At 53.8% G+C, this 24,209-nt stretch overlaps 8 protein-coding genes across 8 annotated transcripts; 4 read left to right on the top strand and 4 right to left on the bottom strand.

The window, feature by feature from the left end:
- Positions 1-194: 194 nt before the first annotated feature.
- On the top strand, positions 195-4,418 carry GUITHDRAFT_112296 (hypothetical protein; the record flags this gene model as incomplete). The annotated part of the gene is made up of 12 exons (XM_005828508.1): positions 195-256; positions 357-471; positions 517-600; positions 647-736; positions 787-1,287; positions 1,332-1,966; positions 2,016-2,829; positions 2,877-3,195; positions 3,248-3,316; positions 3,360-3,439; positions 3,487-3,555; positions 3,597-4,418. The coding sequence occupies 12 exons, from the start codon at positions 195-197 to the stop codon at positions 4,416-4,418; spliced, it is 3,660 nt and encodes a 1,219-aa protein (XP_005828565.1).
- Positions 4,419-4,561: 143 nt separating this feature from the next.
- On the bottom strand, positions 4,562-5,270 carry GUITHDRAFT_112295 (hypothetical protein; the record flags this gene model as incomplete). Its single annotated transcript, XM_005828507.1, has 2 exons — positions 4,562-4,609; positions 4,668-5,270. 2 exons carry the CDS (start codon positions 5,268-5,270, stop codon positions 4,562-4,564), a joined length of 651 nt encoding a protein of 216 aa, XP_005828564.1.
- A 293-nt stretch (positions 5,271-5,563) lies between these two features.
- Positions 5,564-8,104, top strand: GUITHDRAFT_164328 (hypothetical protein). Its single transcript, XM_005828506.1, has 14 exons — positions 5,564-5,658; positions 5,716-5,857; positions 5,901-6,387; positions 6,441-6,502; positions 6,546-6,643; positions 6,686-6,747; positions 6,792-6,957; positions 7,005-7,152; positions 7,198-7,254; positions 7,302-7,359; positions 7,412-7,501; positions 7,578-7,668; positions 7,714-7,848; positions 7,899-8,104. The coding sequence occupies exons 2-14, from the start codon at positions 5,810-5,812 to the stop codon at positions 8,059-8,061; spliced, it is 1,665 nt and encodes a 554-aa protein (XP_005828563.1). The 5' UTR covers positions 5,564-5,658; positions 5,716-5,809; the 3' UTR covers positions 8,062-8,104.
- An 80-nt stretch (positions 8,105-8,184) lies between these two features.
- GUITHDRAFT_112293 (hypothetical protein) lies at positions 8,185-11,298 on the bottom strand (the record flags this gene model as incomplete). Its single annotated transcript, XM_005828505.1, has 14 exons — positions 8,185-8,270; positions 8,319-8,433; positions 8,481-8,937; positions 8,982-9,086; positions 9,135-9,181; positions 9,228-9,434; positions 9,481-9,534; positions 9,579-9,696; positions 9,747-9,793; positions 9,888-9,998; positions 10,046-10,215; positions 10,259-10,320; positions 10,421-10,491; positions 10,657-11,298. 14 exons carry the CDS (start codon positions 11,296-11,298, stop codon positions 8,185-8,187), a joined length of 2,292 nt encoding a protein of 763 aa, XP_005828562.1.
- Positions 11,299-13,575: 2,277 nt separating this feature from the next.
- Positions 13,576-15,395, top strand: GUITHDRAFT_141842 (PPC-targeted translation initiation factor 3, subunit A; the record flags this gene model as incomplete). Its single annotated transcript, XM_005828504.1, has 6 exons — positions 13,576-13,771; positions 13,819-13,925; positions 13,970-14,245; positions 14,291-14,404; positions 14,485-14,559; positions 14,610-15,395. 6 exons carry the CDS (start codon positions 13,576-13,578, stop codon positions 15,393-15,395), a joined length of 1,554 nt encoding a protein of 517 aa, XP_005828561.1.
- Positions 15,396-15,468: 73 nt separating this feature from the next.
- Positions 15,469-17,090, bottom strand: GUITHDRAFT_88345 (hypothetical protein; the record flags this gene model as incomplete). The annotated part of the gene is made up of 8 exons (XM_005828503.1): positions 17,053-17,090; positions 16,425-16,584; positions 16,310-16,377; positions 16,202-16,264; positions 16,086-16,153; positions 15,916-16,036; positions 15,663-15,871; positions 15,469-15,615 (listed from the first exon to the last, which is right to left on the bottom strand). Exons 1-8 carry the CDS (start codon positions 17,072-17,074, stop codon positions 15,469-15,471), a joined length of 858 nt encoding a protein of 285 aa, XP_005828560.1. The 5' UTR covers positions 17,075-17,090.
- Positions 17,091-18,094: 1,004 nt separating this feature from the next.
- Positions 18,095-21,320, top strand: GUITHDRAFT_112290 (hypothetical protein; the record flags this gene model as incomplete). The annotated part of the gene is made up of 9 exons (XM_005828502.1): positions 18,095-18,298; positions 18,351-18,625; positions 18,677-18,715; positions 18,761-18,826; positions 18,976-19,077; positions 19,128-19,205; positions 19,251-19,299; positions 19,348-20,814; positions 20,880-21,320. 9 exons carry the CDS (start codon positions 18,095-18,097, stop codon positions 21,318-21,320), a joined length of 2,721 nt encoding a protein of 906 aa, XP_005828559.1.
- A 27-nt stretch (positions 21,321-21,347) lies between these two features.
- Positions 21,348-22,778, bottom strand: GUITHDRAFT_112289 (hypothetical protein; the record flags this gene model as incomplete). Its single annotated transcript, XM_005828501.1, has 12 exons — positions 21,348-21,423; positions 21,468-21,547; positions 21,599-21,660; positions 21,712-21,775; positions 21,985-22,029; positions 22,081-22,144; positions 22,191-22,231; positions 22,276-22,348; positions 22,405-22,519; positions 22,564-22,615; positions 22,663-22,689; positions 22,752-22,778. The coding sequence occupies 12 exons, from the start codon at positions 22,776-22,778 to the stop codon at positions 21,348-21,350; spliced, it is 726 nt and encodes a 241-aa protein (XP_005828558.1).
- Positions 22,779-24,209: the final 1,431 nt, after the last annotated feature.

Here is a 24,209-nt window from a genome sequence, read left to right as displayed (position 1 = left end):
TCTCTCTCTCTCTCTCTCTCTCTCTCTCTCTCTCTCTCTCTGTCTCTCTCTCTCTCCTTCTCTCTCTCTCTCTGACCTGCTGCCCCTGCCCTCCTCCCCTCAGACTCTCCGCCACTTCTCCTTTCCGTCTCCTCAATTGACGGGCTGGTAGGGCCAGGGCAGCGAATGTGGAAAATGGAGATGAAGAAAAGGAGATGAAGGAGGGCGATGAAGAAAAGGCGATGAAGGAGGGCGAGGAGGCGTCCTCCCGCTGGAGGTGAGAGAGGAGGAGGAAGAGGAGGAGGAGAAGGCAGGGGAGGGAGGGAGAAGAGGCAGAGGAGGAAGGAGACTGGGAGGAGGGATGAGAGTTCTCGCAGGAGCTTGTCGCTCTCAGCCTTCACGCACGAGCATGGCGGGCATTACGCGAGGCATGACAGAGCTCATACGTCTCTGACCTGCGTCGTAGCCGGCGAAGCTTGTCACAGCTCGCGGGTGAGGCTCCAACTCTCCTGGCTGTGACCCTGACGCATCGGTCAGCTGTTGGTCGAGCATGCAGCCCAGCAGGCTCGAGGGGAGGAGACATCAGACTCCTCGGGATCGATCGAGGATGCGATGTCACTGGTGAGGGAGCAGGAAGGAGCAGGTCGATCGCTCACGGTGCCGTCAGATTTGGCTGTTCCCAGACTGGAAGGAGTTGAATCGAAGTCAGATGTCGAGGCTTCTCAAGCGACTGCCCAAGCAAGTCGAAGCGATGGCGGTAACTCACGCTGCAAGTAAGAGCTGGGGAAGACACTGAGATCGCTGCAGGAAGAAAAGGAGCGAGCACGCTCAAGAGAAGGCAAGACGAAGAGCAGACTGTCTCTCAACGCCATGTACAGCGCGATACAAGAATGGTGCGGGAGCTTCAACAACGACAGCGACAAGCATCAGGAGCTGCTAGAAAAGATCGAGCAGGTGGAGGAGCAGATCTCCAGCCTCTCGTCGTCCTTGAGGCGCGTCAAGCAAGCGGGGGCATGGGAGCAGCTGCAGGAGGCGATGCTGAGCGACACTATCAGAGCTCTCACAACTCGACGGATAGTCCCGAACCCTCAGGCGACTAGCAAGCAGCGCATGCTGTGGACGTTTGCCATCCACTCAATGGACTACAAGCTTTCGGTGGGTCTTGTGAGCGCTGACTGCAGCCCATCGGGCGACTGGTTCTCCTCCTACCATCACAACAAGGTCTGGTTCTGGCAGTCCTGCGCCTCCAGCGTCAGTTTGCTTGCCAACGGCAACCACATCACCTCCACGTCCTCGCACTCCTTCAAGGTGACGCGCGAGAGCCGGAGGGTGGGAGCTGACGAGAGGAGCAGGAGGGCAGTCGGGTGACGATGAAGTTGGATGCTGACGCAGCTGCTGTCTCCTTCTACCTGCAGCCTTCCGTCACCTCCTTGAGCACAGTGTTCATAGGCCGCATCCCCGACGTCTACGGCGAGCTTGTTCCTGCCGTCTGCCTGGGATCGCCAGGTGACCTCGTAGAGCTCAACCCCGTGCCAGCATGTGTGGATCCCCCGAGTGACGTAGCTGGTGGGGAGGAGCAGCGAGCAAGGGAGGGGCTCCATCCAGGTGTGCTCGCGTCCTCCTCGCTCGCCTCTACCTCCTTGCTGTCTTCTGGGATCCGATCGCCCGTTGCCAGCCTGTCGCGGCTACTCAGCGACTCCAAGGTCAGCCTCCGGAGCTTCTCGACCTTTTTCAGCAGCATCGAGAGCTATCTGGATCAGGACGCAGCGGTGAGGAGGGAGGAAGATGGGTTGGTGCAGGCGCACAGAAACTTGCGGGAAGCCAAGGGGCTGGTGAAGATGCTGACAGGGAGATCGAACGTGGTGTTGCTGTGGAATCTGGCGAGAGAAACAACACAAGGAGAGCTGCTGGCGTTCATGAAGGGCTGCGGGGAGATCCTTCACATCAGCTCCTGTACTGACTTGGACTTTCTGCATGCGGACGTCAGGTGGTTCTTGGGTTGCCTCATGTGCAGGAGGGTGATGATACTCTTCCAGGCCGCAGCTGCAGGCGACCCAGGGCCTCGTCAACCTCCTCGTCTTCGTGACCTTCGCAGGCTCTGACAGCGTCGCACGTGCGATGCGACTTGACGGGCAGAGTCTCAAGGGCAGTCAAGTGCGGGTGCGAGAGATTCGCAGAGTTGAGTTCGACGACGGGGTGGAGCAGACGCTGAGCATGCTCGACAGAGACTTGTCGGCCATGGCAGAGGCTCTGCGGTCCCACGTGACCTCCCTCATGAAGCTCTTCATGCTGGAGATGCGCTCGTTCGCTGACTGCCTGCTCCGCCTCGACTCGGAGAGAGCTGCTCTGACCTTGAACCGCGCTCAAGGGTTGAGTGAGCTGCTACCCCAGCAGTTCTTCTGGAAAGACATCCAAGACTTGCCGGGTCTGCACGACACGGTCGCCGGTCTGAACTTGATCAGCAAGGGGGACGAAGACCTGAGAAGGAACGTGACCTCTTGCATCCAGAAGGCGCGAGAGAAGTTCAACAACATGTACCCTGCTCTTGAGACGCGCAGCCTGCAGGCCGTGCTCAGCTGGATGAGGAGGGTTCTAGAGCAGGCTGAGGATGAGATGCAGCGGGCGAACAACGTGAAGGCAGCATGGGAGCTCGTGCAAGATGCGAGGCGATGTTCAGAGAGCCGAGTCAACTTCCAAGACCTGAAGACGATCGGAGCAGAAGCAACTTCTCCAGCTCTCCTCGTTTCCTCCCTCGAGTACTACTGGCATCCCGTACTCGATCGCTCCCCTGCCGCTGCTGACGTCGTGAACGGGATCAAGAGCGCACTGGTGCGAGTCAAAGTTGTGGAGGTAACTTGAACTTGCGTGATCGGGTCGCTATGACCCGTGTCGAGTAGAAGCTGGTGCATGAGAGAATGATCCCCATGAAGGAAGAGATCAAGAGATTGTGCCGGCACTGCGACGAGTTGTTTGCAAGGGGTGAGGATGAAGCTGCAGTGGAGGTGATGGAGCAGCTGCGGCTCAAGCAGCGAAGTCTCCCTGTGGAGGACGTCGAGTTCCAAGTCCTCAGCAGCAAGCACCGGTCAAGGTACGAGCAGCGCATGACGGAGATGACAGAGGAGAGGAGGAGACCGAGGGTACACCTGGAAGGAATCTACTTGTCGTTCATGGCGGCGAACAACGTTGATCAAGACGACTTGTCACCAACTCCTTACGGTGACCTGAACTTTCAACGCTGAGTTGCAGACTGAGGGCTGCTATCTTTCAGATCGCTCGAGGAAGCTGGAGCCTTCCTATGCCTCAAGAAGGGAGGTGGAACAGCTCCGAATCCAGCAAGGTTGTGCTCGCCTCACGTGAGAATCCCTGACGCAGCCTTGCAGGCATAGTCGACAAGATCAGAGATGCTCTGAGATCCAGAGGATGGACCGTCCACTCGAGCAACCAGCACCGCCTCGACACGGTACAGCCTTTGATGACGTCATCGCCTACTGTGCTGATGTGCAGCAGACGAATCAAGAGGACATGTTGGGGATGGGACTTTCAAGGTCCTTGCTGCACTCAGAAGAGGATCACAAGGTCTTGAGATGCTGCTCCTCCCTCTGGCTGACTGGCCGCAGAGCGTGGGAGCGAGGATAAGAGTAAAATTGGCAAGAGAAGAGCCTTGGGACTTGCTGAGGGGCATCCCGGACTTGTTGAGGGGCATGCCACAGTTCTTTGCCGAGGTTTGCTTCTCAGTGCTGCTGCAGAGACAAGAGTCCCTCTCGAAGCAAGAGAAGCCTCTTCCGGAGCGTTATGCGCACATGAACGTATCAGCCTCCAGGTTTTACATCAGCCAGCACGTTTTGAAGGATCAAGTGCTGGAGCTCGACGTGGTGGTTAAGCCAAGTCACATGGCCAACGACAGATACTCGTCACAAGAGCTGGTGGCAACGTTGAGCCATGCCGTCTCAGTCAACCACTCGTCTGCAAGCAACCAAGCATTCCAAATGATGGCTTGCTTGTGGCCGTGGAGTGTCAAGGAGCAGCGGGTCGGCATGGACCGAATGAGGTGGCAGGAACAGGTCGCGGAGAGCATCAAGAACTGCGTGTTCTTCGTTCCCGTATTCACAGAGAGGTACCTCAACAGCTGTGCGGTTGGTGATCTGGCTGCATGGAGGACAAGCGCAGCCACGGAGCTCAGGCTCGCGCTCTCCCTCAAGTCGACGAGCTTCATCGTTCCGGTGATCATGGACGCTGACGTTAACGCTGCGAGGCTAGACGAGCGAGTGCGTGAGATGTTCCTGAGAGGATTCTTCCTCAAGGTGTCGAGAGGCTCTCTTGACGAGCAGCTGGACCGTCTGCACGAGTACCTCAGCAAGAAACTCCCGGAAGAGAAGAAACAAGAAACCAACAAGTCAACCACCGACAAGGCTCAGCCCTATCTTGACTTTCTCAACTAGCGCATGAGGTGCATCGAACTTGAGACTTGTGAATAGATGTGAAGTGAAAGCGGAAAGTTCTACGCTGTTGGGCTAAGGACTGTCTTTACTCACAAGCTTAGCGAGGAAGGGGAAGCTACACCTATCGTTCGCCATTCGCTCCCTCACTGCCACCCGATGCAGGACCGGGCACGGAACTCCTGGGTAGAGGCCTTGGAGGAAGGAATGAAACCATCCCTGGCCAACGGACATCAGGATAGCGTCTCTCACACTCACAACGTCTGCCCAGTCCTCTTCTTCCATCTCAGTGGACGGCGCCATTCCCAAGGAGGGGATCCCGATACCAGCGATATCCTCCGGTTTGATGCGAGAATGAGGGCCGGGGACTTGGAAACCGACCCCATCCGACCACAGGAAAGTCAGAAAATTTCCATCCACGTGAGGTCCCAGTAGAGGACAGGCGTGCGAAGAGTCTTGCCTGCCCTCCAAAAGTTGGTTTGCTACTACACTGGAGTAGAAGCGCAGCGAGAGCGAGCCCTCTACTGTCATGCCTCGTGTGTTGAGCTCTTCGTCAAACTTGTGATCAGTCAGTATGTTGCAGATCCTTATACAAAGCGCGAGCAAGGAGTCCTGGAGCTCGTGCCGTACATCCTCCTCCAGATAGTCCAAGGCGATTGGAACGCACGCTTCGCCGGATCCTTCGGGGCGAGGAGCAGCAGAGACAGCATTGCGAAAGAGATCTTCGAAGCCATAGTTCACGAGAGCAACTATGGGGGAAGATGGCTGGGAGCCTCTCAGCGCTGCATGCATCGTCTCTCGCACTTCCTTCTCCCCCTGCCTCATGTCCACAACCACGGGGCGCACTACTGCCATAGCCTTGTGGGTGCAGAACAGGCCTGCCCCAGGACATATTTTTGTAAGGTTGAAATTTTTATACTGAGGCGGGTCCAAGCATGTGGTAGTGGCAGCTCAGCCCTACTCTGAACATTTTCCCGTAGGGGTGTCCTAATCGATGAATTTGGGTTTTTTGATGAAATTCTGTGGTTTAAATATGAATACTAGAGAGATTTTTCCCACCATTCTTACAGGATTTGATGCTTGTTGAACTTCCAGGGTATGACTGTTCAACGCTTCGGTAGCAACAAAATCCAGATGGCGAAGGAATGCGACGATGGGGAAAGTGAAGAGTAGCAGCGACTTGTTCCGGCATGTCGAATGTGATTCATCTCACGATTCTTGACAGAACTTAGAAGACAAAAAGGTGAATCGTTGAGATTGTTTGTTTGCAATGTGACGAGGAGGGGATATTGTGAAGTAGGAATCAGTGGAAATCGAGAGGTTCTGGCTCAGCCTATCAGCCTGCTGTAGCATTCAGTGAGAGATCAACCTGTGCCATTCCTTCACCGATCGTGATGGACGAGAAGCTCAAAAAGCTGCTGGAGTCAAGGAAGAAACATCAGGTGACTTATGCTGTTGTGATTTTTGTTTTGATCCTGAGAATAGGAGGAAGCGGAAGAGCTGGAATGGGCACCAAGGAGCACAAGTGCAGAAGAGAAACCGAAACGTTCTTCTACTGCATTCAGAAAGAATGAGGAGCAAGACTTCACGTTATCGTCCACAGCATCGGACAAGGAAGATTGTTCAACCCCACAAAATAAGAAGTTTGCTGAGGACCGTGCTCCCACGAATGCAAAGCGAAAGCTTCCCGACCTGTCCAGCAATGAGTCTCCGAGTCTCTCGAGCACTGAGATCGCAGACATCACTGCGGGTGAAGCTCGCCATGTCTCGATGGCAGCGAGTTCCGAGCAGCTCCCTCCTGCAACTGCTGCCCAGTCAAGCGACCCCGATATGGACGGTCACGCGATGAAGCAACACACAGCACACCAAGACTTCAGAACCGATGCTGGTGCTCATCTCGGTGAAGCTCGTCCGATCTCGTCTGTACAGGACGTTGACTTCGAAATCTATCCTGTTGAAAGCCAAGCGGAAGGTGAAGAGTGAAGCCTTGTGATGAGCTGAATCTGAATTCCATTGAAATGGTAGAAACAAAGCCGTCAGAGACTCCACAAGCAACACTTGATGAATCCAGACTTGAGAACTTTGAGGTAAAAATGTGCTGGAGGTTCAATGCTGAACAAAAACGAGCAGGTCAAACCCGATACACATCAACCCACCTTGCCGTGGCCGGAGGAGCAACATCACAGGGGCATATCCAGCCATGAAATGTCAACACATGTGGAGATGAGGTGGTGCTGATGGCTATGTGGTGTTATCTAAAGAAGAAACAGAAGCGATGTCAATCCAAGTGATGACACTGCAGCTGTTCTCCATGTTCAGGAGGGGAGCGCAGGTTTCATGGCCGAATGCATCGAAGCGGTCTGACTCTACTTCTAGCATCCGGCCACGGTGCTCAAACATTGGATGACATGTTTCAAGAGTTCTTCCATCCAGCAGAGCCGGGGGAGACCAAAGCTGACAGTCGTGAGGATCTCTCGAGTCAAACTACTCCCATCAGAACGTCAAAGCCCAAGAGTCCTTCAAAGACTCGCAATAGCGAAGGGTATGATGCAGATGCCGGCTTTCCATCTGTTGATACCTAAGCCTCAGTTCGCATAAATCATCGCCGTCAAAGCAGTCGAATCCGCTTTCTACTGCAATGCCGAAACAAAGAGTGAAAGTGATCTCTGAATATACCAAGAGCGATGGAGTAGGTGCAGGAGCGCTTTTCCATGACGATCAACCAGCTGCTGAGCATGTAGCTGACATTCGGATGTGACTTTCTCTTCTGAATTTTGAGAAGCAGGGAACAAGCACGTCCGTACCAGCTTCGATGCGGACCAAACTGCTGGAAAACAACGTGACTCATTTCATGCACTCCCATGTCTTTTTTTATGTACTGCACAGGTTCTTGCGATCTCTACAGGATCAATTGCAGAGAGAGCTTCTGCAGCAAGGAGAATATGTGCCTTTGCCCTCCCATCACTTTGCTGCCTCACACAAGCTTGTCGTGGCAGGTCGACGAGTGAAAACATTTGATTCTCTCAAGCAGCTGTTGGGTAATCATGTCATCAAATCCATCAGCAACCTGCTGATGGAACCTAAAGGTGTGAGTGCGTGACATGATCTCACTTTCCCTGTGACTTGTGACCATGCCTCTGCTGACTTCATTTCACGGTGCAGGCATGGAGGGAGCAATCGACGGGTTGCTACCCTTGTGCTGTTTTATTGGCCCTACAAACGAGGAGGACGAGGAGACTTTGGCCCACCTGTGGTAGGAAAGTTGTCTTGATACAACTGCTGCTAACTGAACAACCAGCAACGAGCTGGAAGCACACGGCGTGGCTGAGAAATTAGCCGCTATCCTTTGTTCGTCCATGCTGAGCATCAGAACGAAATCGAAGATAGCAACACTCGTTTTCTACATGGCAAAAGAAGAAAGATTTGCAAACTCGTACGCTCCTGCCGCTGCTCATCAACTTTGCATGACGTACGCGTTTCTAGGTTGTTGAAGGAGCAAGGAGCAATCAAAGCCTTAACAGGTCTGCTGGACAGCGAGCAAGAAGAAGCAAGCTCACGGGCTGCGGCGGCCCTTGCTAACATTTCATACTGGAGCAACATAACCTCCACATTTTACAGCCACCTGCGAGTACAAGTAGCCCTGTAGCAGGCCTGCTCTCCTTCAATACATCCGTTCTCCTCTTGTTCCCAAAGTCACAAACTCCGTCTTTGAGTTTCCTCACTGTGCTCAAGTTGTGCCTCGTGACGTTCGCCCGAGGCGATTGAAATTCTAGCGGCGTCCGAACGAGAGGTACCGTCTCTGAACCTCCTCGTTGATTTCACTCAAGTAATCTGAGAGCTCGTTTCCCACTTTCACTGCCAAGAGACGTCAGCAAGTACAGCTCAAACCCTCTTCTTCTTTACCCGGGGTGCCCAGCCAAACGGTAGGCGGAGGCTTCCCTTCTCGCAGCAGCTGTTCGCTTCTCTTCAGGATCTCTGACTGAGTTAGGACTTTATGACCAAGAACGGCGGAGATGGTCTACAGGAGGAAAGAGTCACTTGCGGCTCCCAGTCTCGCCTGCTCACCTTGAAGGACATGTGCAGGTTCTTCATTCGTATCAACATCTCGAGAGGACTCTGAGTGCCTGCGTCGATGCCCCTGTACTTGGTTGCCTTCCTCATCAAGTCTTCCGCCAGCATCGGAGACTTCTTGCCTTCTGTCTCTTCTGCCCTCTTCAGCTTGTTGGGAAGCGACATGAACATGCCGGGGGTCAGGTGCGAGAAGTTGAAGTTCCCTGCACTTGAGCTCTTTGCCTGCTTGCGAGCAAAGGAGGAGGTGAACTCTCTCAGCTCGTCCGCGAGCTTCTTGTTGTCCAGCTCAACCTCTGACAGAAAGCTGGGCCCCCCGTCCCCTTGCGTGAGGAAGAGGAGGAGGTGAGGTGCGAGCGAGTGATTCTGCCGGCTCGCTCGGAGAAGCCACTCGCACGAATCGTAGAGATGGATCTTCTCTGCGGAGTTGGAGTCGAGATATTCTTCCAACAACCTTGCAAGCTGTCAAGCAGGAATCAAGATTGTCATTGCAGTCACCATTTGAACTTGACGAACATGGCGTCAGCATCGCCCGCATCTGCAGCCTCGACTATTATGTCATTCGCCTTCTTGCAGTCGTTGGCGTCGCCTCTCCTCAGTTCTCTGTTTGCCCCCATCAATGGCTTGCACAGCATTGAGTGGATGTCTCACTCTGCGAGCCGGAAGAACGCATCTCGATGTCCTTGAGACGAAGAGTCCTGGAGTTGGCGTTACGAGGAGGGGGACGAGACTATACAAAGTCACCGTGAGGAGGTCCAAGATATAATCTCGTCGAACTTCCCTTGCCGTCTCATTCTCGCAGAGGTACTCAGCCATGGTGTACTGCGAGTCTGAATCGCCTCCTTTCGCCGCAATCTCGAAGTACTTGGCTGCTCTGTGCTTGTTTGCCCTTGACACTCCGCTACCTTCCTGGCACATGAGGCCAGCCAACTTGGCACCCATCGGCGAGCCCTGCAGGCAGTCAGCAAGAGACGGCTCACAGAGAAAGTGAGAAGACATTGAGAGCTGCTCTTCTGAACCATGAGAAGGCTTTCTTATCATTCTGCTTCACCTGCCAACATACCATCACCTTGAGCCCTTACATCTCCTCACGACCTTGTAGCCTTCCCGGTAAAAGATCCCAACATTGACACTCGAGTCAACATGCCCCAACCGAGCAGCTTCTCTGCAAGGCACGTATGACTTAAAGCCCACGACAATCGCGACAGTCCAGCTGACCTCCAGCATCGAAGGGACGTTGAGTGACTTTCCTGTACTCCAAACCCATCAAAGAACATGCACCCCAAGTGGAACCAAGCGTCGATCACTCCCTGAAAGTTACATCAGACTCATGGAGTAGGCGCGGGTAAGGAGGGGAAAGGGAGGAGGAGGAGGAGGTGGTGGTGGTGGAAATTCAAGACTCACATTCTTGGCAGCCGTCATGAAATATCTCGCAGCTTCCTTAGGATTCGACTCGTTTCTTCCCAGTCCATTGTAGAGAGCCTTCGCATATATGTCAATCGCATCGAGCCAACCCTGCATTCATCCAGTCAACTCGTAGCCATAGACCAGTCAAAGAGCACCATGTCCGCGGATCGTCGGAAGCATTCCAGCGCCTTGCTTTCATTTTTTCGCACTCCGATCCCCTCCATCCAACACCTTCCCATCGTAAAGATCCCACATGGATTCCCAAGTTTCGCTGATCGCGCTAGCCAGGCAGCGGCGGTCGCGTTGTTGGCATCCGCACCATAGCCTGAGGAGCCTTCAGCCTTGCGCCCAGCACAAGTCACAAAGACCTTGAAGGAAGAACATCCCTAGGTAGTACTGAGCGGTGCTCTCGTTCCTGTGCGCAGCCTCCCTGGAGGCAAGTCAGACAAGCGTCAGCCTCCCTCCTCTCCTTTCCATATCCAGAAGTAAGCCAGCTTCCCCAGGTCGCCCAATTCGTCTTCCAAGGTCACGTTGACTTCTTCAGGCAGCTTTGGGAACGTGACGTTCTCCACGTCCTCCTCACAAAGCAGCACGCGAGCTCCTGCAGCAGAGGAATCAGCCTTCTCCCTCCTCGGTGACCTGATGCGCCACCTGCCGCCGCCATTGCACTGAGGTCCCCGACATCCGCTCGGTTGATGAGCGTCTGCAGGGGCACTTTGACCTGTAGCCCGGGGTATCTGCTCTGTTCGACCTTACCCACCATCACATGCTTGAAACGTCTGTCGATCGCGTCCACGTTCCTTCTCATCAACTTCTTCTCCATGAGCTGAGGACTCGACAAGTCAAACCATCTGTTCACGATGCTCTCCTCTGCTCCCTCCTCGTCGGCGCGACCTCCATGCTCTCCGCCCTTGGTCTGTAGAGGAACAACTTCGGAGGACGGGTGCCATGCCTCGGAGGAGCTAGGCTCGACCTCTTCCGTTGCCATGCTCTCATCCTCATCGCCTCCTTTGCTCCTCGTATTGGACATGCTCGTTCCGTCCCTGATGCTCAGCTTTTCTCCTGCACCTTTCACCCTCACCTTGTCCTCCTTCTTCCCCTTCTTCCTGTTTTTCTTCTCCGCCATCTTGTCCTTCTCACCATCATTCTCCTCCTCCTCCTCCTCCTCATCCTCATCCTCCTCCTTCTTTCTTCGCTTTGCCGCCTTCTCCGAGATTTCATCCCTTGCGATCTTCTTCTTCTTCTTCTTCTTCCCAAGTTCCGTATCCCCTGACCTGGACTTCCTCTTCGACCTTGCCTTCCATTCCTCACCCGAGCCCTCTGACTCGCCTCCTCCCCTGAGCAGGTTCCTGTTGATACACAGAGCAGGATAGGAGCTTAACAGGCCCGTCCTCCTATGTTGCACCATACCTCGCACTTGCAAATTTTCTCCATGGAGGATTCTCAACCCTCCGGTCCATCCTTCTCCTCCTCTCCCAGTCTCTGCTGCAGCAAGCAGCATGGCGATGGTCAACATCAGAGCGCTCCTCATGGCCTGTTTCTTCCTCCCTCAACCCCCGCAGCCCCTGGCTGGTTTCTCTTCCCCCCGTCGCCTCACGCCCCTCTCACGCACCATCATCGGCACCTCATTTTTTCTATCCTCGAGATGCGTCCGCTGCGGTCTAAAATGCGGGGATCAAGGCTATGGCGAAGGAAAGGAGGAGAGGGAAAGAAGAGGGAGAGGGAGGGAGGGAGGGAGGGAGGGAGGGAGGGAGAGAGAGAGAGAGAGGAGGAGGAGGGAGATGAAGGGGAAGGAGCGGGAAAGTGAAGTCGGGAAGATGAGAAAGAGCAGGATCGGGGATCTGGTGGGACAAGGGCGAGGTTTGTGTGAACGTGCTAGTTACAAGGGGACAGGAAGGGAGGCGCACAGAGGGTGAGGAAGGAAGAGGTGGGAGGAAGAGGTGGAAGGAGGATGGGGGAGGTGCTGCGGAAGGACCTCGGTGGCTGCGCGGTCAGCGGCGACCATGGCGATAGAGGATCTAGGAGAGAACAATGGAGGGTTGTAGTCGCAGCGAGCATCAAGATAGTTATAGAGACATTTGAATGAGATCCTTTAATCGAGCCAACAAGAGCACCAGATATCACTGCCGAGACATCATGAGCAAAAGACTGAGAGCGGCAAGGTCTGTGCGCAAGGGTGAATGCTATCATACACAAGTTCCCTCGGCCAGGGAGGAGAGGGGAGGAAGATCTCAAGGGGTCAAACAGAAACCTTGAGATCGCCATGGAAGGTCTGCCAACGAACGTCAGCTTGAAAAGATCCATGACGAGGAGGAGGAGGAGGAGGAGGAGGAGGAGAAGGAGGGGAGCAAGACTGACCATGACGCTTGCCCGGGAGATGGGGCAGAGGACGTACCCACTCCCGTCTTGGGCGAGGTAGCAGTCCCCTGGTGGAGGTCAGCGAGGAGAAAAAGCTGATGGAGAGGATCACCAGCAATCTTCGGCTCCGTGTACACGAAGCCGTGCCCTCCTCTGAGCCAGACCAGACTCTCCTGGTTCACTAGGATAGCAAACATCGGACCCTCCTCGTCCTGCCCAAGTGGCTGTTAGCTTGTTCATGCTCAATCAGGTAGTTCATCGTGCTCTCTGACTAGAAGTTTCTTTGTCCCCTTCCTCCTCTTCCCCCGTGCATCTCAATCATCACGTAAACGGCATAGTCACAATTTGCCTCCCGACTTTCGTCACACTCCAACGCATTCGATGGTTCATTTCTCATCTACTTTTGCCCTTCTTGTATGACTTCTCCTTTTGCCATCATGATAGTGAGTGCAGAATGTAAGAGGATGGCATGAGACAAGAAAGATGGGAGGAAGGAAAGATCGAATATAGTATGAGTGAGACGAAAATTGGTGAAACAATTCGAATCATGCACAAACAAACAACAAAGAAGGAGGGAAACATGCAAGGTGAAATACAGAGAATACAGGGGAGAACAAGAACAAGGACAAGACAGACAGGGGAGACAAGGGAGCAAAGCAAAGAGGAGGCAAAGAACGAAGAGAAGAGCAGAAGATGGAGAGCAGCAAGGAAGAGAGCAGACTGAAAGGACAGGAGAGGCAGAGGACAGGAGAGGGGAAGGAGAAGAGAGGGGAGGGGAGGAGACGGGAAGGAGAGGAGACGGGAAGGAGACAAAACGAGCACAGGGGCATGAAGGAGGACAAGACTCGGTAGCGTACGCCATGAATAGAACACAATAGAGGGAGTGAGGACCACCTCCCCCCTCTGACCATACCATTCCAGGCATGGGTCAGGGGTAGAAGGATAGGAGTAATTTACTAAGATACAACTTATAAAAAGAGAGAGCATGAGGGGGTTGGGATGGGAAAGGCTAGCAAAGACATCTCTGACCCTTCATTGCTTGGTGAAAGCGAAGGATGGGCGAACGCAAGGGAGAACTTGGAAAAGAAGATAAAGATGTGATAGAGGAGAGAGACAGAGACAGGGACAGGGACAGAGACAGAGATAGAGACAGGGGCAGAGAGATCGGGGACATCAGAGGGAGATGATGAAGAAGACGTGACAGGAAAGAGGAGAATCTATCAGGCACAAGAGAAAAAGAGCGATGGATTGATGATTGAATGACTTCTAACACTGCTGCAGGTTGCCAGCTGTTGTTGGATGGACTTGGATTGAGGAGTGTATGGGTATGCGGCGTGTCTATCTCGTCCTCTCCGCTTCTGCCTTCGCCCTGCTCTTGGGCTGTTCCCTGTATGCCTCAACAAGCCTTTCCGCTTTGTCTCTTGCTCAGAAAGAGGAGGGAACACCTTGGGTGCTTGGCAACAGCGAAGCTTCTATCCTGAACCAGCTTACCTACCATCCTCGAGCTGTGAAGAAGGCGACAGGTATCCCGTCGCTCTGTGCGCTGCCCTGCTGTTCTGATTGCCCGTAGGAGTCCGAAAGCAGAAGTTGGAGGAGCTCGACCCGGACGATCCTGCGGCAGGGGAGTATCAATGGCATGAATTCGAAGAGGACGAGTCGCCTTTTGCCGACCTTGAGGTGTGGCATATTGCAGCAGCAGACTTGTCCTGACACTGCTTTAGAACCCTCTGCATGTGTGGAAGAACAAGAGAGTTCCGCAGGACTGTTCGACAACGTGCGGGGACACCGAAGAGAATGTGTTCGACGAGTCGCAGGCAAAACGTGGAAGAGTGCAAACGCTGCGTGAGAAACGCGAGCCTGCCAATGACAAGATGTCCAAGCTGAACAGACAGATCGCGTTGGCAAAGCTTAGGATCTCGAAGCTGAAAAGGGAAAACAAGGAGTTGAGAATGGTGAACCATGACACTGCCGAGAGGGAGAAGCTTTCTCCCATGAAGGTAACGATTATAGATGGGATGTGAGAGGGCTGATCGAAATGGAAGATGATCGATTCCTTGTATCCAACGGTAAATTGGAGGTGGCACAAGAACAAAGAAGTTCTCCCGGCAGTGTTTGAGAATTTGAAAGTGGAGCCTGTGCTATGGCACAAGTACAAGGTGACACATCGTCTTTCCTCGTTTCTTTCTGCTCTCCCTGTGAAATAACTTGCCTGCTCTTGGTGACCTGCATTGAACAGCCTGGATCGAATCATTTGTTTGACTTCCTGAAAGTTGAGCCTGTAGTTTGGCACAAATTGAAGCCGTACCACAATGTAATGCACATGCTTATTCTCATTATGTGCTGATCATCTTCATGTTTCAGGTGCTGGAAAACCTGCCCACCGAGGCACACCAATGGCAGAAGCAAAAGTTGTCACCTAACGTTTTGGATTCTCTCCCAGACGAGGCTCACAAGTGGCACAAGTATGAGCTGGAAGGAAACGTGCTGTATGGCTTGCCCAGCGATGCGCATAAATGGAGGAAACAAACCCCGGAGTTGAACGCACTGGAAAGTCTTAACTCGGAGGCGCATGAATGGAGCAAGGGACATGCAACCCAGGAGAATGTTCTGGATGCTCTGAACTCTGAGCCATTCAAGTGGAGGAAGCAGCAAGAGATCCCGAGCAACGTTCTTGCCGCACTCAGTGACAAGGCACACGTGTGGCACTCCTACGTGCCTGACCAGTCCCCTCTTGACAGCCTCGCTTCTGACCGCTACGTTTGGAAGGCGTATCAACCGGACGGCACCTATCCACTCCAGGACCTGGACAGCTCGACATACCAGTGGAAAGGCCCGGGAGCTCCTGACAAGAGCCCGCTGAACAGCCTGGATGACTCAGTACATCAGTGGGGAGGCTATCAGCAGGATGAGTCGCCTTTGGACGCGCTTGACGCCTCAAAGTACGTCTGGAAGGGAGTACAGCCGGACAAGAGTCCTCTTGACGCATTGGACGACTCCCCCTACAAGTGGAAAGGTGCCGCAGTACCGGAGGCAAACCCGGTTGAAGGCTTGAAGGACGAGCCTTACAAGTGGAGGGGACCAGGAGAGCCAAGCGTGAACGTCCTTGGGTCACTAGATTCGTCGCCCTACCAATGGAGACGACCATAATGCTTTGAATGTCTCATTTCTTGTATTCCATACCTACGATCTTCAACAAACCATCCATCTTGACCTTGGGTTCTTACTGGTCTCGAAAGTTTGGTTTCCTTTTCTCGATGAATGCAGCCATCCCTTCCTTCTGATCTTCCGTGGCAAAAGTAGTCCAGAACGATCGGAGCTCGAAGAGCAGTCCCTGCTGTAGTCCGACCTCGTAGGCCTGATTCACAGCCTGCAGCAAACGAATTCAGAAGTGAACACGGCACGAGATTCGTTCACCTCTTTTGCCATAATGACGTGATTCTGTGAGAAGGAAGAAATCTTCTCGGCCGTCTCGATCGCCTTGGCAACCGTCTCCTCCTTTGGAAACACTTTGGCAACGAGGCCAGACCTCAACGCCTCTTCTGCTGTCATCTGCTCTCCTGTCAGGATCATCTCCATGGCTCGTGCTTTGCCGATCGCACGAATAAGTCTTTGTGTCCCTCCCCCTGCGCCCGGTGTCATTCTCAATTGTTCCCTCACTGCTCCTCACCTCCCGGAATGGTCCCTATCGTGATTTCTGGTTGTCCAAAACGAGCGTTGTCCCCCGCATAGATGATATCGCACATCATGGCAACTTCGCATCCACCGCCAAGAGCGTAGCCGTTCACAGCCTAAGTGCACTCTGAGTGCAAGACGAGGAGGCAGGAAAGCGGTTCTCACAGCAATGATGGGCTTCCTGAGTCGGCTGATAGAGCCCCAGTTAGACAGCCAATTCCCCTTGTAAGTGTCTGCCGATGACGAGTGAATGACAGCTCAAAGGTCACATGGGATAATACCAACAAAGGTCTTGGAAGACATCTCTTTGATATCCGCTCCTGCCGCAAATGCTTTCTCGCTCCCTGTCAAGCTTTGTGTTGGTAAGGTGGCACACGGTTTAGAAACACCTGTGAGAACGAATGCCCCAACGCCTGAGTCGGTATCCAAGGTGCTCATAGCATCTTGCAGTTCATTCCTAAAAAGATGTCAGACCAAAGACATGCCAAACACAACCAAGATCACATCAATTCGCTGTTCAAAGCATTGAGCGCCTTCGGCCGGTTCAATGTAAGAAGGGCAACTTTCCCCCGCTTTTCGACAAGGATGTTGTTGTAGGATGCTTTGGTTGTAAGGGATCTGATTCCCTGGATTGTGGAGAACGGGAGATTCCTTGTGGTCACAGCTGCTCACATCAAGGTAAGAGATCGATATTGCACCATAAGAGGGATCTCCTTCTACCCCTTCTCTTCTCATCCTCTCTCTCCTCCTCCTCCTCCTCCTCCTCCTGCTCCTCCTCTTCTCTTCTCTCTCCTCCTCCTCCTCCTCCTTCTCCTCCTCCTGCTCCTCCTCCTCTCTTCTCTCTCCTCCTTCTTCTTCTCGTCCTCTCCCTCTCCAAATCATACTCTCTCTAACTTCTCCTCCTCCTCTCCTCCTCTCTCTCTCTCTCTCTCCTTCTCATCCTCTCTCCCTCCCTCCCTCCCTCCCTCCCTCCCTCCCTCCCTCCCTCCCTCTCTCTCTCTCTCTCCCTCCCTCCCTCTCTCTCCCTCCCTCCCTTTCTCCCCCCCTCTCTCTCTCTCTCCTTCTGTTGCTCATTCTCTCTGTCCTTCTCCTCCTCCTCTTTCTTCTTCTTCGCCGGCATCTCATATCTCACCTATCCGTCGCAACGACAGCATATTAATGCGGGCGGGTGCCGGCAACCAGCCGCAACCGAGCTGCAACCACAGGGGTGGAACTCGCAATAAAAGGGTCTAGTACCGGTATGTTTGTATGATATCTAAGGGGTACCTTTTCAGGAGGGGGTGGGTGAGTTTCAGTGCAGGAAATCGCAATTGCAGCAAGGCGCAACAAACATCCAAGGATTGCGTGGGGATGCGGGTAAGCCCGGTATAGCGCGTTGACAAAGCGGCAGTGGCCGGGCAGAGGGTCATCGGTTCAACGCCCGTTCAAGTTGGCAAACGCGGGCCGCGGGCCGGGCCGTGCGCCGCCGCCCGGGGCGGCGCCGCTAGCCAGACTCGGAGGTCATCTTGTGCCTAAGTCGCCGGTCTTGATCCGATTGCTCAGCTGCAAAAATTTGATGATCCTCAGGCTCGGATAAAAGTGAGTCCCCCACCCGCCCGACCGCTCCGCTGAGTCAACCAGTGAATCGGCCCCCCCCCCCTTCCCGGTGACCACCGGGCCCGGCCTGGCCCGGCCTCAGTCGGTGGTCATACTCTGAGGGCCCCCACTGCTGGTCAAACTCCGACCGTGCGTACATGCTTCACTGCCGCCTGACCGTCAGGATGGAGCCCTACCCCACCCTCCCTCAACTACCCTGTCAATGTCTCTCCTCCACCCCACCACCCTTGTAGGAAGCTGTAACTACCGCTGGTAGCACCCATTCACGGCCCCAAACATCATCATCTGTTTGACCACCCACCCTTTCTAGAGCCCCTTGCAAATCCCCTTGAGAGGCTTATCTCCCCTACTTCAGACTGGGACCCATCACCTGCGCCAAACTCTCCTGCCCTCCCACGCAAGTAGCTCCCCCCCACCAACCCTCGCAACTTCCTCTACCCTCCCTTCCATCCCTTCCCTCCCGTCCCTCCCGTGCTTAGAGTTCTTCAGTTGTACGTCCTATCTTGGGCCCGCACTTCTTCGTGTTCATCTACGAATCAAACATCTCGAACCTTACGGAGAACAATCGAACCTTCAGGATGGAAGGCATGCAGAACATTGCAATGGAGTACATCTTCGACGACTCCAACATCAACAATGATCTTGAATCACAGAACATCTCGGATCGCAAGGAGTTTGTTGCCCTTGACCTCCACGCCAAAAAAAAATTTTACAAAGGCAGCCGCAGGTATTTGGGCAAGTATGTTGTCAAGCGTTTTTTCAAGAAGGATTACCTTGGCCTGGTGCGCTGTCATCTCAGATGCTCTATCCTTCAAATCCTCATAACTGTCGCAGGTGACCGGCGTCTTGCCCGGAAATGCAACTGAGCCCCCGCTCTACCGCATCATCTATCATGATGGCGACAGCGAGGACTTGGAGGAGAACGAGATGAGAAGCTTTTTGTTGCGCAAGCCTATCAAACAGCAGCACAAACAGTTTCGCAGCAACGTGTTGCACTTCTTCAACCTCTGGAGCAGAAAGCATAGGCTGTCCATGAAAATGAAGTTGGCTGCGCGAGGTCAACCAAGCTCGACCTCCTTTGCAGCCCCAAGAACGGTCGAAAACCAAGAGTAAGCCGAGGGTTTCGAAACCACCAGCTGAAGCTGATTTTCATGATGCAGCGACAATACAGCCTCCGTCCATGACATCATCAAGCAGAGGTTATGAGCGGATGACTGCGGGGTTAGAAGCTGATGGCATTGCAGTTTGATCGAGTCATGGTTGAGCGATTTTTCGGGTAAAGGCTCGACGGCGAGCACAACGATGAGGGGGTGAGTCAAACAATTTAGTCCCTCGCGCTCCTCATCACTCTTGGCCCACCAGCGACTCATCCGCGTCCAACAAAAGGAAACGACAGCAAGACGACGAGGGAGAGCAGTAGGTTGTCGTTTCCTCCCTGCCGCCCCTGAGATGATTGCAGCTCTATCAAGAAGCGTCGAGAGAGTGAGGCAACAGGCTCTGAAGCAGCTGGAGCCGGAGTTGCCTTGGCTCTTGGTGACTCAGTTGATCCATCGCAACCACAGTAAGGACTCTGTCCCTCCCATCACGCAAACGCTGACGAGGCTCGCATAGGGATGGGAGCGGATCGAAGACAAGGAAAGAGACTGAGAACCGTGAGAGCGAGGACACCTCTTCCCCGGAAAGCGAGAGGTGAAATGGATTCTCCCTCTCCCATGGCCTGACTGCATGTGACAGCAGCGGATCCAACGCGTCAAATCCTGCGGAGACGCAAACTGTCTCGACGGTGATCTCGAATCCAATCCCGCATTTTTGTTCACGCGAGAGTTTGCAGGCTGACAGCATCATCAAGGAGCTTGAGGGTTTGCCGTGCATTCAACATGATGTGATGAAGCACGGCTACTGCTTCAAGATGCCCAATTCCCTTGACGACGGAACCTTCGTCATCGTTTATGAGGACGAGATGGAGGACCTAATCAGGACGAAGAAATTGACCATGTCACGTCAGGAGAGGGCATCTCACATGTCAAACTTGATGAGCAAGAGCGACGTCGATGAACGTGACATCGAAATTTTCAAGAACATATGTCTTGACTTGGCATTCGTTGCCCAACGGAGAGGAGAAGGAGTGGTCTGCTCGGCGCTCAAAGAGTCGATGCCATCGGAATCGGCACCTGCAGGGTCATCCTTTCAAAACCGGCCTCGGACATCAACAGTTGCCGCTGACCCACCAGCGGGTCTGCGTGGGGTCACGGAGGGTGCAGAAGCTGGTAAGAGACACCCTCAGCTGCCGACAGAGACAAGCAATGATCAGTCGAGGCTCTTCAATGTACGGCCGGAAGGAGAGATGAGAAGAAATGGGGATGAACAGGATACTGAAGAGGAGGAAGAGGGGCAAGCGGACCAGCAGCAGGTGCTCTACTCCACACAACCCCGGGTAATGAACTTGCGGCAGGACGAAGTGGAAGAGAAAACGAAAAGGCAAAATGAGCTTCAGCAGGAGCTGCAGGAACGCGACGAGGAGAAAGTGGAGGTGGAGATGGAGATAGTTGAGGAGACATACATCAAAGAGCATGAGCATGACGGGACGGTAGTGCAGGTCAACGTTGTGAACAGGACGAATGACAGGGCTGAAAGCATGCAGACAAAAGAGGCTGAAAGCGAGCAGGAAGAGGATAGGGGCGAGGAGGAGGAGGAAGGGGACATCGAGGATGGGGACAGCCAGGACGAGGATGGGAACAGCCAGGACGAGGAGAAGGACAGCCAGGACGAGGAGATGCAGGCTGGAGGCAATGAGGAGGAGGAGGCTGGAGGCGAGGAGGAGGAGGAGGAGGAGGAGGAGGAGGAGACTGACGTCCAGCAGCAGCACGAGGGTCAAACGAGGCTTTTGGCAAGGCAGGGCTGCGTGACAGAGATGAACCAAAGGAAGAGGAGACGAGAAGAGATAAGCCAAGAAAATGGAAGCGATGAAGAAAGCCCGCTGATCAGGAGGATCAACAGGCCCCGGCATTCGCCAGAGAGTATGCAAGAGCGTTGGAGTGAGCAACTGGGGATGGATTCTAGTCAGGACAACCAGGAGCTGCCATACAGGTCCATGACGTTGGAAAACTTCATTATCGTGGTCCTCAAGAAGACTCTGAAGGAGAGAGACTTGGACATGATCACGATCCCGGAGCGCTTGTGGAGGCAAATTCAGAAGCTCTGCACCGATGAGTTGGAATGCATCTTGCAATTCGCCACGGCCTTCCATGAGAAAATGATCGATGTTTCAGCGCACCAGGAAAATAGCGTGTGGTTCAAGGTCAAGTCTCGAAGCCAAGCGAGCACAAGGATGAGCTTCAACAATCTTGAGGTGATGTCTCCCAGCTGTCTCAGAGGCAGGGCAAGTGCAGGAGGAACGCCAGGAAGCTCAGCAGCTCCCGGAGGCAGGGCAAGTGCAGGAGGAACGCCAAGACGCTCAGCAGCTCCCAGAGGCAGGGCAAGTGCAGGAGGAACGCCAAGACGCTCAGCAGCTCCCAGAGGCAGGGCAAGTGCAGGAGGAACGCCAAGACGCTCAGCAGCTCCCAGAGGCAGGGCAAGTGCAGGAGGAACGCCAAGACGCTCAGCAGCTCCCAGAGGCAGGGCAAGTGCAGGAGGAACGCCAGGATGCAGGCCCGGGCTCAGAAGCAGTTCAGCGGTCAGAGGCATGTAAGCACCTTGAGAGCAGCCGTCCAGCTTTCAGTGTTGCTTTCCGTCTCGTTGGTATCTCTAAAGATACTCGTGACGTTGATTCATTTTTGTCAAGTAAAATCGTGTGTTGGTGTGTAAATCAGTCGACCCTTGTCCTCCTCTCCCTCACGCTCGAGCTGAAAGCCTCAGAGCTCTGCGCATCAAACTGACATGCTTTGCTAGCTCAGTCTTGGTGTAGATCCTGGCCGGCTGGTCATCCCTGAACTGCTCCCCAGCAGCCCTCACCTGTTATGATTGTCGGCATCCAGCACCTCCAGGGAGAGGGAACTGCCCTTGGAACCTGATGCTGGGACGTCTCCCTTCATCTTCCCGGCTCGTTAGCAGGTCTACAACCACTTGAGCTCCGCCTCCTCTACCTTGTGCACGGCGTGATGCAGCGAGCATGTGTAAGGGATAATCTTGTCCCCGACACAGTACTCTACCGTCAGCCACGTTAGTCTCTTGCGATTGTTGGTGGCTTCAGCCCTACCCGTCCATTTGCTTCGGCAAATTCTTGGCCATCGTCGTGCCACTTCCATTTCCCACCCACTCACCTTACAGAGCAACCAGCACCTGTTAGCAGCTGTCATCTCTTCAGGTTGACCCAGTGCTGCAGTCACAAGGCTCGGAAAACAAACTTGAAGGGAAGGAGGGGCAGGAAGGGAAATATCTGCGACAAAACCATAGATCCATGGATCGCAACCTAGTTGTTACTTTCTCAGCTGGGCCACCGGCACAAAAATTGCGATGTCATCATGCTCACAATCTTGGACAGCCTGGCGAAGGATCGGCTGTTGCATGTCGGAGTCTGTTGCCGCACACCCATGAGATGCAAACACCTCAGTCGTCCTCCTATCACCTGGTACTTGTCCGAGAGAATAGCAGCCACTGCACCCCCAATGGAATGTCCGAAGACCAACAGCCTGTCCCACACCATCACACACAGACATCTGCGCTGGTTCTGATCACCGCGACCTCCGCACTTGGTGAACTCGTATGAGATACTGCAGCTGAAGGAATGTCAGGGTGCAGGAGCGCAGCGATGAGCCGTCACCACAGCCTCAGCGTCCAAGATCATACTATCTCTCTCCGTCACTACACACCAGTTGACAAGCCTCTCCAGCTTTCTTTGCGAGCGTTGAGTTTCAGGAAGGGTGAACGGGAGGCGGGATGGTGATGGTACCTCACGAACTTCCCTACAGTCTTCTGCAGTATTGACGAGTCCTCCTTGAGCTTCAGATCCCTGGAAGTGGAGTATGACGCATCGAACTTTCTGCTCCGTCGAGTTGGATTGACTCCTGTCCTCCAGGTCAGGCCGGATCACACATGTGTAAGAACAAACCTCTGTAATTGCACAGCATGACGTTGCAGCCCGCGCGGAGATACAGACGAATCTGATTGAAGGTGAGGAGGGAACACGCAGAAAGTCACTCAAGATGACCAGGCTGTTGTCGAGCATCTCAAAAGCCTGTATGATGAATGTCAAGGAGTGTTCTCATCCTTTTGCAGGCAGACAGCCAATGACATTACCTCCGCATTCCCGTTGAATCGCACCATCGTCGGACCTCCAAGTGTGTTGTTCTTCATCGCACAATCACCAGTCTTCTACAGCGCTGACAAGATAGTGGGATTCACCTTGGAGCGGAAAAACATTGCATCTAGCGGTTCGCCGTCTTCAAAGAAATCAGGGCCCGGGCACCGATCCCCCGTTAGTCATACCGGCTGTGATGATCTTGATGTCAACTCCATTCAAGTCTTGCTCCATTATTGTCCTTCCGATCTTGCATCTGCAAATACCAGGAACCAGGTCACAACACACAAACCCCAACAAGCCCCGTTCCTCTGTCTGATGTCGTCCTTGAACTTCCTCATCGTCGATCCCTTCAGCTGCGTCTCTTCCATCACTGACCTGTACCGGCCATGAACAAGTTTACATGGACAGCCTCAAGCGACGATTCTCCCATGAGCCAAGGACCAGGCAGGATGAAAAAAGCGAGCACTGCAAGCCCGCATCAGGCGTTGAAGTCAACTGAGTCCCTTCACCGAAGTGAGCGATTCGACGGAAGACAAGAGCTCTGATAAGCCATGACGCGGCCTTGCGGAAAAATGATACGAAGATGGAGATACTTATAAGCGAGGTTGGTTGGACGTAAGGTTCGAAGAATGGATACTTCACGGACTGAGCGATAGAGAAGGATCGCAACGGGATCAACTCATGGTCAGGTTGACATCTTACAAGTGTCCGAGTGATCTCTACCTTGTTCCACACCACTGCAAGCGAGATGATGGCGATCGATACGGAAGAGAATCGGTACACGAGTTGACTCCACGTGCTATCACTGAGCCATCAGACCTCCTGCCACGCTTCCTCGTCCCTACCTCGACCACTTGGCTCGGTACACCCTGGGAATATTCTCGTCGCAGTGCTATGTTCCTTGTCACATCATGGTCAACTTGCGCCTCCTCTCACCTGCTCGACTCTACCAGCCTGATGCTCAGCTGTGGAACTTGAAAATCTCCCAACGCTGTCGGAGGGAAAGTTGTCATCTTCACTGATCCCCCCCTTTAGTCGGAGCCCATGCTGATGTCGAGTGATCCTTGCGCGCCATGTTTGATCTCTTGACAAGAGTCTGGACGGATCTTGTTCTCGATGCAGCGCTTCAACTTGCAGTCCTCTGTGAAGTCCTAATCCAGCGAAGTACAGCACAAGGCCCAGTAACCAGCGTCGTGTCCACGACCGCATCTCGCATGCTAGCATGCCATGGGTTAAAGTCAAAACTGCGACCGAGCTGAAGAGGGGAACAAAAATAACGAGCGGTGAATGATGATGATGGGCAGAAGGTATGGCAATCTTTCCAGGACCAACAAGACAGTGACAATAGGGAAGCAGGGATTCGTGGGGGGCGGAGAAGGAAGTGAGAAGAAGGTCTAAGGAAAGCAACAAGGAGAGAAGACGAGTAGGAGCGAAGAGAAGGAGGGTAGAGTATG

This window comes from Guillardia theta (genome assembly GCF_000315625.1).
Source record: "Guillardia theta CCMP2712 unplaced genomic scaffold GUITHscaffold_58, whole genome shotgun sequence".
In the NCBI taxonomy this organism is placed as follows: Eukaryota; class Cryptophyceae; order Pyrenomonadales; family Geminigeraceae; genus Guillardia; species Guillardia theta.
Note: the sequence above shows the minus strand (reverse complement) of the source record. Positions and strands in the feature narration are given on the sequence as shown.